General features: G+C 34.5%; 2 protein-coding genes across 2 annotated transcripts; one reads left to right on the top strand and one right to left on the bottom strand.

Moving 5' to 3' along the window:
• Positions 1-5,643: 5,643 nt before the first annotated feature.
• On the bottom strand, positions 5,644-9,480 carry LOC141680626 (uncharacterized). The gene is made up of 6 exons (XM_074486801.1): positions 9,388-9,480; positions 8,810-9,132; positions 7,490-8,353; positions 6,782-7,126; positions 6,119-6,238; positions 5,644-5,761 (listed from the first exon to the last, which is right to left on the bottom strand). The coding sequence occupies exons 1-6, from the start codon at positions 9,478-9,480 to the stop codon at positions 5,644-5,646; spliced, it is 1,863 nt and encodes a 620-aa protein (XP_074342902.1).
• Positions 9,481-11,958: 2,478 nt separating this feature from the next.
• Positions 11,959-12,588, top strand: LOC141680625 (secreted RxLR effector protein 161-like). Its single transcript, XM_074486800.1, has one exon. It carries the CDS (start codon positions 11,959-11,961, stop codon positions 12,586-12,588), a length of 630 nt encoding a protein of 209 aa, XP_074342901.1.
• Positions 12,589-14,097: the final 1,509 nt, after the last annotated feature.

Below are 14,097 nucleotides of genomic sequence, written 5' to 3'. Positions count from 1 at the left end.
TTAAGGTTCCGAATCTTTCTACTAGATAGACATGGCATCCACCACAACACATATAAATTCATAACTGCAATAATAACAATTATAATAGTAATTTTAATTTGTACACAATCAATTATGGTTGGAGCGTCTTAAATAAAGTTTCTGTATATAGTGAATTTTAAGTAGTGACGATTTTAAAGTCTGTAATAAGGGCTTGTTTGGATTTTATTGATAAAGCGAGGTGACACATGGGATGTTTGTGATAATGGTCAAGGTCATCCGAATAAATATATCTCTGCATTGAGCGCAAGTATGTCTTCCACGACGAAAATAAACGGCAATCGCAAGTATTTATATTATTTTTGTATAATTTTTAAATTAAAATTATATATAAATTACATTATATTCAACTCTAATTCCAATTTATTTAAACTAAATTTTACACTATTTTTGTACTATATAAATTATTTTATTACTAAAATCATTAATAATCCGTCTCCCTCTACGTATCAATATCTATATATCATAAATTGATGGGTAACCCTCTACTCTCTGATTCGGTATCCATATTTTGGTTCAGATATAATTTTTAATTTTAATTTAACCCAATGATTTATCTATTTTTAGGTTTGGTATTCATATTAGATTTATAAAATATTCATTTACTTATTATTACCCATTTTAATTATAGAAATTTTGCAACACAACTTTAAATATGAATTGTATTACTTATGATAAGTTTTTAATACAAATTTGAAGTAAAGTTTAAATTTTGGCAAATTCATTTATAGAAATGACTCATAAAATATATAATATATATAACATATAAAATAATATATGTAACGAAAGTAATTTTTAAATAAATTTATCATAATATATAAATGCAATACGCTTATTATATAGTAACTTAATTAATATTTCGGAATCATATTATTCTATTTTAATTATAAAATTAATTTATTTATTTTTATTAAATAATTTTTAAGATACCCGTGTGCTCTATAATCTAGTATATCTTAAAAATAAAGGGCGTATAAATATATATTTTAGTTAAAGATAGATAGAAATATTTTATTAAGGTTATATTAGTAAATATTTTACTTTAGTCCCCGGTATTTTTGAAATTCTGATCCGGGTAGCTCTAAAATTAACGTATTATTTTTGTTCATATACTTTTTTTCTTCCTTTAAAATTACTCTACTATTTCCTTTAGAGAAACAATCTAAGTTACAATTTTAAGTTATGTCTTAGACTTACGTTAGTAAAAACAAAATCAAATAGAAAAAATAGGCCTTTGTGTAAGTTAGAGCAAGAACACGGGCTTGACATTGTAGTAGTGTAGTGCCATCATTAATCCACTAATGACAAACACAAAACACGGTTTCACAATCTACACTACAGTTTACTTTAACTAATCAAAATGTTTTATTTGACTACACTAAACACTAACAGCGACTCATTCTTGTCAACTCGTAAGTTGTCCGTTTTATCTTCTCAGCCATTTGTCTGGCGCAAAACACACGCATTTAAATTTGACTTTAAACAAGATAAACTAATAGTATGTGATTACAACTTTACAAGATCAAGTCTTGGCTATTGAATTCATGAATATGGATGAATGAGAACAAGTCTGGTATAAAAATATCTACACTCTTAACTAAAAACTACTACTTAAATAATAAATATTATTAGTTCACTGTTTGCACATATTTCGAGTCTTTTATAAAATATAATTTCATAATATTTATTTAATTTTTTTTCGAATAAAAGTTTAAACATAAAACTTTTATTCAGAAATTTTTATAAAAAAAATATTATGGAATTATGTTTTAAATGAGTATTGAAAAATGTGTCAAAAAATAATGTATAGAAATGAATGAGATAAAAGGAATATATAGTATGTTGGAATTGAAATATTCTAGACCCTAAAAAAGGTTCCGTTGCAGATTTTCAATTCATTTGATTTCATATCTTTCAATATTATACGGTTAAATTAGAAACTAATTTAATAACTTCTTTTACGGGGTCGTCATACAATCTTTATATTATTAAAAGCCTGGGACTAAAAGCAAATTCACTCCATTTCATTTTTCAAAATTATATACATTTTATGACCGTTTGAAATTTTTTAAAATAAATAACTTACGACTGAAAATGAATATATAAATTACAAGTGATAAGTAGAAGAATACCTATAAGTTAAATAAGTGTTTGGATAATTTTACTTATTAGTTAAAATTATTTTTTCTTAAATGAAATAAAATAAATAATTATTAAATATAATTATCTTAATTCTTGAATTTTAAGTTAAATTAACATTTAAAATATATATTTTAAAACAGGGGTTAATAAATCAGTGAAAAATCAAAATAAGTTGAGAAAAATTACGTCGTTACTAACATTCAACTTATCAGCTTATAAGTTACAAATTCAACTTATAAGTTGAGTTTATAAACAATTGTGGACTTCGTACTAGGAAGGAAACAAATTGTATAACTTTTAGAATTCTTTATATATACTCCCTCTTTTCCCCTCATTAATATACTTATGGGGTATTGTAACACCCCCTTCTTAAAATAGAAGGGAAATATTACTTAAAATCCATAAACCTGCAAACAGAGCACTAATATATTTCTAACAATAATTAAACAGTCTAAATCTCCAAAATAATATTAAATCTCCAAAATGTCTAAACCAAATATATAAATGCTGAAATCTCTAATAAGTTATTATGTCTGAATAATGATAGAAGTCTGAAATCCTAAGAACGAAATAAAGGGAGCTCTCCATCACTCAGTCCCAGATCCCCCTAAGCACCTGCCAGAAAAAGAATACGGCATGAGCCAAACGCCCAGTACGGATTTGGAATACAATTTATAAAACAAAAGATCAGAAATAAATAATCAGCAATTTTCAAATAAACAACAATTTTAAAAATAAGTAAGGCTGAAACAACGAGGGGTTAGGATATTTCATACCGAGATCAGAACAGATACAAATACACACATCATAGGGTACCTAATGCGTGCAACAGAATGGTTAACGTGTACGGCATATACAACGTCACCATAAATCAAATCACAAATCAAATCCTGGGTGCACCCACGTATCCTGAACAAATATCAAATGCGCAAAAGCTCCTCCCAAGAGCTAACAGAAGGATACGCCGTGACCAATCACACTGTCACGGAAGTGTCATGTCACTGGTGCCGCAATGACATGGCTGTAGTACCCCTACAGCTGGTTAACTTGGTATACCCTAAATCACTAAGGGTTCAAAATAAAATATTCTCGCAAATTTAAAATCACCTGATACAAGTAATTCAGATTACCAAAACAAAGGGTGTCATAAATAATTTTTGAAAATCGCATAAACAGATATCTAAAATTTTCCAAATCAAATTTTAAAAATAATTTTCGGAGTCAAAATGATCAGATAATATTAACGGAGCAAATAAAATATGGAATTGAGTGAATCAGAGACATTCAATTTTAAGATGAGTAGCGCTGAATAAAAAGGGGATAGAATCCGTACCTTGGATATCGCGAATTAAAACACTAATAAAATCCGTAAATGCTCCGCTAAATTCCCCGACCTCGATCTAAATAATAAAATATAATTTATAATTAAAATGCATTATATATAATCATTTATTAATTAGTCATTTACTACTTATAACTTATTTACATTGATTCTTAATCCGGTTATTAGCCTCGTTAGACACTGCTACCATATTTTTAATATATGTTACTTAAATCTGGTTAACCAAACCAAAGTATATACTAGTGCGCTTGTGAGCATGCCAACAATAAAATGATTAACAAATAAACTAACAACTAAACCCCCTCATACAGACACTAATTAATAAATTAATATAAGTCAAAAGCAAGAATATACTTGATTGCTATGATATAAGAACATGCATATACACCCCCGCGACTACACACTTGTACCACGACTCTTAAAAAAAAGGAATTAACCTTAAACTCTAATCATAAGGTCATGATAAATATATTAATAAATCATAATTTATCAACATAAAATCAATTAAAACATATGGCTACACGCAGTCAGAATATACGAAATAAATTAGCATATAAAATCTATTTACAAAAATTCATAACTAATGTCAAGTAATAAATAAATTCGTATAATATATAATAATGACACGCTAAACTTATACAAATAACATGACTCCCAGATAACAATTATTATTGAACAAACTTACAATATATATATATATTATAAATTTATGACTATAATAAGTAATCAAAATCAAGCTTTTATATTAATCTTACAAATACAAATTTCAGTGCAAGTGTAACCAAAGGACAAAAGGATTGAATATATATAATTCATATCACATCAAAACTTGAAGACTGTAACAACGATTATTAAATAATAAGAATAGAAATAGTTTACCCTTTGGTCAAACTGAAAACAGAGTACAACTCTCTCTCTTCCTCGAATCTCAATCGGCTCTCTTCCTCGAATCTCAGTCGGCTCTGCTTCTTTCTAGTTCTCTATTCCACTCCCTGCGGCTTTTACGAAGAGGTTTTCAAGAATAGGGTTTTATTCTTATGTGCTGAATTATATATAGTCGTACTAGCTCACCTATTTCAATTAGAATTCTAATAATTTTAATAAATTAAAACTGAACTATGAGATCTATTTTTGTTTCCAACCCTTCTCTTAATAGTAAATGCAAAATAATATAAAGTCTAATTTTATTCTCTTTATTATTATTATTATTACTACTACCTAAAATTCACGTATATTACATATATACCCCCTTAAAAAGGATTCCGTCCCCGGAATCAAACAAAACTAAAACTCGTACATGAATCGAATAAATGTGGATATTTCTCACGAATAGATTCTTCTAATTCCCAAGTAGCCTCTCTTTCCGAATGATTTTTCCACAAAACTTTCACAAACGGAATGGTGTTCTTCCTCAAAACTCGCTCCTCTCGAGCTAAGATAGCCTCAGCTTCCTCCTCACAAGAAAGATCCTCTTTAATCTTATGTAATGGATACTGAACTACATGTAATGGATGATATTTGTAACCCCTCAAAACTGACACATGAAACACATTATGTACATGAGATAGTTGTGGCGGCAACGCAACTCTATAAGACACTTCCCCCACTTTCTCCATAACATCAAAAGGTCCAACATATCTCGGACTAAGTTTTCCCTTCATACCAAAACGTTTCACACCCTTACAAGGCGACACCTTTAAGAACACATGATCACCTGGCTCAAATCCCCCAAACTTCCTATGTTGGTCCGCGTAACTCTTTTGACGAGATCGAGCTTCCTTCAAACTTTCTTTAACTTTCTCCACCTTCTCATTAGTGATTCTAACCAACTCTGGCCCTTCAATAACTCTCTCACCAACTTCATCCCAACAAGATGGTGCCCTACACCTCCTACCATACAAAGCTTCAAATGGTGGCATACCAATACTCGCGTGCCAACTATTATTGTACGCAAACTCAACCAGATACAGGTACTTGTCCCAATCACCTGTCCACTCTAACGCGCAAGCCCTCAACATATCCTCCAATGTCTGAATCGTCCTCTCTGACTGTCCATCGGTCTGCGGATGATAAGCTGTACTGAAATTAAGCCTCGTACCCCAAGCTTGCTGGAATCCCTTTCAAAAACGCGATGTAAACCTCGTATCTCTGTCAGAAACTATCGACACAGGCACACCATGAAGCCTAACAATATCTCGCTGAAAAATCTCTGCTAACTCATGAATAGGAGTAGTCTCTCTAATAGGCAAGAAGTGAGCGGACTTAGTAAGTCTATCAACCACCACCCATATGACATCGTTCTTCTTGAAGGTCCTCGGCAAATGAGTCACAAAATCCATAGTAATGTTTTCCCACTTCCAAACTGGAATATCTAGCTGCTGCAACAATCCACTAGGCCTCTGATGGTCTATCTTCACTTGTTGACATGTAAGACATTTTCCCACAAATTCTGCTATATCTTCCTTCATTCCACTCCACCAAAAGTGCTTCTTCAAATCCCTATACATCTTGGTGGAACCTGGATGGATAGAGAATGAAGAACTATGAGCCTCCTTCAAAATTTCCTCACGAATCGTCGGGTCTGCGGGCACGCACAATTTACTACCCAACCACATCACACCCTCATCATCGACATGAAATTGTGTTTGCTTTCCACCTGCCACCTCGGATCTAATAGCTTCCAAACCTGTATCACTCTTCTGAGCTTCCTTAACCCTTGAAACAAGATTCGGTTCCACTTTCAAATTTGCAATGCTACCACTTGATCCTCTAACATACAACTCAACACCCAAGCGCTCCAAATCTGAAATAAGGTGCGGCTGAGTAATGAGGGATGCAACACTCCCCAAGTTCTTCCTACTAAGAGCATCTGCCACTACATTCGCCTTCCCCGGATGGTACTGAATATTTGCATCATAATCCTTAAGAAGTTCAAGCCACCTCCGCTGCCTCATGTTAAGCTCCTTCTGAGTAAAGATGTATTTGAGACTCTTGTGATCAGTAAAGATGTCACAAGTCTCTCCATAAAGATAGTGTCTCCAGATCTTCAAAGCAAAGACCACTGCTGCTAACTTCAAGTCATGGGTAGGATAATTCACCTCATATGGTTTAAGCTGCCTAGAAGCGTAAGAAATCACTTTCCCATGTTGCATAAGAACACATCCCAATCCTCTCTTAGAAGCATCACTATACACCTGAAAACCTCCACTCCCTGATGGCAACACAAGTATTGGAGCTGACACCAACCTCTTCTTTAACTCTTGAAAGCTCTTCTCACGATCATCATTCCACTCGAACTTAATTCCCTTCCTCATTAGCTGAGTCAATGGTAAAGCTATGGAAGAGAAACCTTCCACAAAACGCCTATAGTAGCCTGCCAAACCCAAGAAACTCCTTACCTCCATCACATTGCTAGGTCTGGGCCAATTAGTAATAGCCTCGACTTTCGCAGGATCCAACTCAATGCCCCTACTAGATACAACATGCCCCAAGAATGCCACTTCCTCCAACCAGAATTCACACTTGTAAAATTTCGCAAACAACTTCCTCTCCCTCAAAATTTTAAGTACAGTACGTAAATGCTCCTCATGCTCCTCTCTGCTCCTAGAGTATATCAAGATATCATCGATGAAGACCACCACGAATTTATCCAGATAATCATGAAAGACCCGATTCATCAAATCCATAAATACCGCTGGTGCATTCGTCAACCCAAAGGACATCACGAGAAACTCATAATGACCATAACGAGTGCGAAATGCAGTCTTCGGAATATCTTCCTCCCTAACTCGTAACTGATGGTAGCCAGATCTCAAATCTATCTTCGAAAAGTACTTCGCCCCTTGTAACTGATCAAACAAGTCATCAATGCGTGGCAAAGGATACCTGTTTCTGATAGTCACCTTATTCAACTCCCTGTAGTCAATGCACAACCTCATGGAACCATCCTTCTTCTTCACAAATAACACAGGAGCGCCCCAAGGAGACACACTTGGCCTAATAAATCCCCTATCCAATAACTCTTGCAACTGCTCCTTCAATTCTTGCAACTCAAGTGGTGCCATACGGTAAGGCGCCTTGGAAATAGGCTCGGCACCTGGAACAAGTTCAATAGTAAACTCCACCTCTCTATGTGGTGGCAAACCTGGTAGCTCGTCGGGGAACACATCTTCATACTCCTTCACAACTGGATAATTCTCGATGCGAGGTTCATCCTTCGATATATCCTTCACGAAAGCAAGGTAGCCATCACAGCCCTTAGACAACAATTTACTCGCCTTTAGAGCAGAAATTAACTTAACATCCCCCTTCGGCTGAGACCCTTGGTATACAAATTCTGGTTTATCTGCATCCCCAAAGATCACCCTTTTTCCTTGACAATCAATTGTGGCACGATGTTCACTCAACCAATCCATACCCAAGATAACATCAAAGTCATGCATCTCCATCAGAAGCAAGTTAACCTTATAATTTCTATCTCCAACAGCTATCAGACACTCTCGATACACATCAGAAATAACAACAGAATTCCCCATCGGGGTAGAAATAGACATATGAGGATATAATAATGAAGGTGCAACGTCAAGATGACGAACAAACGATAAAGACACAACAGAATGGGTTGAACCAGTATCAAATAACACATAAGCATCACGTCTACCAACAAGAAGTGTTCCTGAAACGGTACCTGAATTAGCTGCTGCTTGATTTGCAGTCAATGCAAACACTCTGGCTGTAGGATTCTGCTGACTTCCACTGCCACTACCACCGCCAGCTCCTCCTCCACCAGGGTTGCGTGACACTGTGCAATCCTTTGCCCTATGGGACAAGCTACCACACAAGAAACAAGCCCCAGTCTGTCTGTAACAAGCTCTACCTGGATGATGTCCACCACATGTAGCACAAGGAGCCACTGGAATCATATTGGGGTTTCCCCCATATACTGAGTAACGGCTCTGTCCCTGCTGACGATTCTGCCACTGTCTAGGCTGCTTCTGTCGCTGAAACTGCTGATTCTGATTCTGACCAACATACTGATTCCGGCCGTGGAATGACTGACCACCCCTATTCTGATTCTGTCCGCGCCACTGTCCCTGCTGACCATTCTGACCTCCATACCACTGTCTACCCTGTGCAAAACCCTGATCATCCCTAGTCCTCTTTCTACCACTGTTAGACCTGGAAGTCCTGAAATCTATGCGCTCCTTCTCAACATCCTTTGCTGCATCAGCCGCCTCTGCCACATTATCAAATTTAAAAGAAATTATGGAACCCCTCAGATGAGACTTCAACCCCCATTTAAATTTATCAGCCTGCTGCGCAGCAGTCCCTGCAACTGTCCCAGCAAATCCAGCCAGCCTTATAAACCTCGCCATATAATCAGTAATGCTCTCATCCTGGTGCTGCATAATAGAATGAAACTCCCTCAAATAAGCCTCCCTATCAGCATTAGAGAAGTACTGCTCATAGAATACTTCCTTTAATCCCTGCCATTCCAAAGCCTCTGCATACTGCTCCCCTTTAGTAGCTTTCACTCCTCTCCACCACCTCTGAGCATCGCCCTCCAACTTATACACAGCTAACCTGACCTTCTGAATCTCATCACAACCCTGTGCATCAAAAATCTTCTCGAGATGAACAATCCAATTTTCAACATCAATGGGAGTCGGTGCTGCACTAAAAGAGTCTGGTTTCTGCTTCACAAACCTCTCCAACCATACAAACGGCTCCAGCTGATGGCCCTGACCATTCTGATTCTGATTACCATTGCCATTCTGATTTCCGTGTCCATTTTGATTTCCCTCTCCATTCTGATTTCCTTCTCCATTCTGATTTCCCTCTCCATTCTGATTTCCTTGGTTTGCCAAAGCCTGCTGTACAGCCTGAGCCACTGCTTGCCCTATCATCTCAGTAAGCTGAACGGGGTCAATATGAAAAGGATCACGTCTAGGAGGCATCTACAATATAAGATAGCGAACGAATGAAGATTACGAGAATAAATATGATGAAGCAGTTATAAACAGATTTCAAATGATAAAGCAGAATGAAACGAAATTAAATAGAATACCCATCCTATCGTCTACCCAAACTCACAGGTCAACCTAAGTAGGTTTTCTACAAGAAAGAACCTAAGCTCTGATACCATCTCTGTAACACCCCCTTCTTAAAATAGAAGGGAAATATTACTTAAAATCCATAAACCTGCAAACAGAGCACTAATATATTTCTAACAATAATTAAACAGTCTAAATCTCCAAAATAATATTAAATCTCCAAAATGTCTAAACCAAATATATAAATGCTGAAATCTCTAATAAGTTATTATGTCTGAATAATGATAGAAGTCTGAAATCCTAAGAACGAAATAAAGGGAGCTCTCCATCACCCAGTCCCAGATCCCCCTAAGCACCTGCCAGAAAAAGAATACGGCATGAGCCAAACGCCCAGTACGGATTTGGAATACAATTTATAAAACAAAAGATCAGAAATAAATAATCAGCAATTTTCAAATAAACAACAATTTTAAAAATAAGTAAGGCTGAAACAACGAGGGGTTAGGATATTTCATACCGAGATCAGAACAGATACAAATACACACATCATAGGGTACCTAATGCGTGCAACAGAATGGTTAACGTGTACGGCATATACAACGTCACCATAAATCAAATCACAAATCAAATCCTGGGTGCACCCACGTATCCTGAACAAATATCAAATGCGCAAAAGCTCCTCCCAAGAGCTAACAGAAGGATACGCCGTGACCAATCACACTGTCACGGAAGTGTCATGTCACTGGTGCCGCAATGACATGGCTGTAGTACCCCTACAGCTGGTTAACTCGGTATACCCTAAATCACTAAGGGTTCAAAATAAAATATTCTCGCAAATTTAAAATCACCTGATACAAGTAATTCAGATTACCAAAACAAAGGGTGTCATAAATAATTTTTGAAAATCGCATAAACAGATATCTAAAATTTTCCAAATCAAATTTTAAAAATAATTTTCGGAGTCAAAATGATCAGATAATATTAACGGAGCAAATAAAATATGGAATTGAGTGAATCAGAGACATTCAATTTTAAGATGAGTAGCGCTGAATAAAAAGGGGATAGAATCCGTACCTTGGATATCGCGAATTAAAACACTAATAAAATCCGTAAATGCTCCGCTAAATTCCCCGACCTCGATCTAAATAATAAAATATAATTTATAATTAAAATGCATTATATATAATCATTTATTAATTAGTCATTTACTACTTATAACTTATTTACATTGATTCTTAATCCGGTTATTAGCCTCGTTAGACACTGCTACCATATTTTTAATATATGTTACTTAAATCTGGTTAACCAAACCAAAGTATATACTAGTGCGCTTGTGAGCATGCCAACAATAAAATGATTAACAAATAAACTAACAACTAAACCCCTCATACAGACACTAATTAATAAATTAATATAAGTCAAAAGCAAGAATATACTTGATTGCTATGATATAAGAACATGCATATACACCCCCGCGACTACACACTTGTACCACGACTCTTAAAAAAAAGGAATTAACCTTAAACTCTAATCATAAGGTCATGATAAATATATTAATAAATCATAATTTATCAACATAAAATCAATTAAAACATATGGCTACACGCAGTCAGAATATACGAAATAAATTAGCATATAAAATCTATTTACAAAAATTCATAACTAATGTCAAGTAATAAATAAATTCGTATAATATATAATAATGACACGCTAAACTTATACAAATAACATGACTCCCAGATAACAATTATTATTGAACAAACTTACAATATATATATATATATATTATAAATTTATGACTATAATAAGTAATCAAAATCAAGCTTTTATATTAATCTTACAAATACAAATTTCAGTGCAAGTGTAACCAAAGGACAAAAGGATTGAATATATATAATTCATATCACATCAAAACTTGAAGACTGTAACAACGATTATTAAATAATAAGAATAGAAATAGTTTACCCTTTGGTCAAACTGAAAACAGAGTACAACTCTCTCTCTTCCTCGAATCTCAATCGGCTCTCTTCCTCGAATCTCAGTCGGCTCTGCTTCTTTCTAGTTCTCTATTCCACTCCCTGCGGCTTTTACGAAGAGGTTTTCAAGAATAGGGTTTTATTCTTATGTGCTGAATTATATATAGTCGTACTAGCTCACCTATTTCAATTAGAATTCTAATAATTTTAATAAATTAAAACTGAACTATGAGATCTATTTTTGTTTCCAACCCTTCTCTTAATAGTAAATGCAAAATAATATAAAGTCTAATTTTATTCTCTTTATTATTATTATTATTATTATTACTACTACCTAAAATTCACGTATATTACAGGTATGGTACGGAGATTAAAAAAATATAATTTAGTGATAAAAATAAGAAAAATGGATAAAATAATGAGCTATATCGAGAAGGTACTTGCTAAGTTCGGCATGAAAGATTGTGCACAAATAAGTACTCTTGTTGCTAAAGGCGACAAGTTTAGTCTCAAACAGTCCCCTAAGAATGATCTTGAAGGAAAGGAGATGCAGAACATTCCCTATGCTTCAGCTATTGGGAGTCTTATGTACGCTCAAGTTTGTACCCGGCCGGATTTGGCATTAATTGTGGGTATGTTAAGCAGATATACAAGTAAATCTGGAATGGATCATTGGATTGCGATCAAACGGATTATGAGGTACTTGCAAGGAACAAAAGATTACATGCTTGTTTATCGGAAATCGAAAAAGTTGGAGATCATTGGGTATTCCGATTCTGATCTTGCTGGTTGCATGGATACAAGAAAATCTACTTCTGGTTATGTTTTCATGTTAGCTGGAGGAGCTATATCTTGGAAAAGTGCCAAGAAGACACTCATGGCTCAGTCTACCGTGGAAGCAGAATTTGTAGCTTGTTATAAGGCAACCAATCATGCTATATGGTTGCAAAATTTTATTACAGGATTACGGGTTGTTGATGGAATTGAAAGACCATTGAAAGTTACCGTGACAATCGTTCGGCAACTGAGTTTTTAAATAATAATGGGAGCTCCGCAGCTTCTAAACATATAGATATTAAATATCTAGTTGTCATAGAGAGAGTGCAAAATCAGATAGTGTCTATTGAGCATATAGGAACAAATTTTAATCTAGCTGACTCACTTACTAAAGCCTTGACACCTAAAGTATTTCTTGGGCATATTGCTCAAATGGGTGTTGTCTCTTTGAAGGATATTTAGTTTTAGTGGGAGTTTTGTTTTGTTCTTGTATTAGGTACTCAGTTTTTTTGTTGACATTATTGTGATACTTTATATATTTGAGTTTTCTGCAGAATAAAGTTTTTGTTTTATTTTATTCTCTCTATTGTTCTATATGAGATATATCTTTCAACCGTGGTTTGACATAAATTTGAAAGAATAAAATTGATCTCTCTTAGGTATTAAGGATCAATTGGAAATAGGTATGATTGAGATCACATTGCATATAATTTTCAGTTACACATCCATACTTAATCTATGTCATTGAATATATTTATGTGGTGATCATTGAGGGCCGAGTTACGATAATGTGACGAAGGTCGCTTTGGTTTCATGTTTATATATGAGATGAACCAGATTGAATAAGGAAGATGTTTGTCAAGAATAAATAATTTTGTGCGCACTTAAGGTTATTGAATGTAATTGTTATTCGGAACAATTTGTAGCTCAAGTGGGAGATTGTTAGATTATTTTATTAATAATCTTAATTTATGAGCTTACAAATTAAATACAATTATATTTAATATTTATTCTATATTTGGACTAATTAAGTGGTCTAAAATAAAGGGTCCAATAACATCTTATTTGGTATGTACTTTGTAATGTGTAATACCTAATAGTAATCTAATTAGGGTTAATGGGGTCTAATTGGACTGCTATATAAAGAATATAATAGGGTTTTGGTCCCCAATGCTATTTCACAACCTCTACTCCTCTATTCCCATAAACACGAGCGAGATACGGCTAGAGGCGAATCAAGTCTGTGGAAGATCAAGTCCCATAATTTGTATACATATTCATCGTCATGGAATCAGGTAGGCTTTTGCGTTACAGTTTTTTTATGTAACCTTGATAATATTGCATAAGATGATCTGTGGTTAATTATTTAGATGTATTAATATCTAACACTTCTTTCTTCCTTTACTATCAACCATACAGCCAATACAGACCTCCATGTCATTGTATCAGTATCCTTATCCTTCAGTAAGCTTATCAGCCTATTTATCTCTGTGGTTGAAAATATATCCATTAGATTCTTATTTCCCTCAAAGATATAACCCAAACTTTGACCATTTGAAAGTAGTCTTCATCTGTGATGCACCAGTTCAGATGCAGAAAATCTTTTTGATTAAAGCAGTTCCAGATGGCCCTCTCAGTAATTTGCATTTTCTTTGATATTCTTCCAACAGATTTGTAATGAGTTTTGGTTGGTGGCTTAAAAGAAAGTAGGTTTGGAGATTTTCTTTGGAGAGTTTTGCCTTGAGGTGATTGGTATTTTCAGTAAGGT

This window comes from Apium graveolens, chromosome 8, assembly GCF_009905375.1.
Source record: "Apium graveolens cultivar Ventura chromosome 8, ASM990537v1, whole genome shotgun sequence".
NCBI lineage: Eukaryota > Viridiplantae > Streptophyta > Magnoliopsida > Apiales > Apiaceae > Apium > Apium graveolens.
Note: the sequence above shows the minus strand (reverse complement) of the source record. Positions and strands in the feature narration are given on the sequence as shown.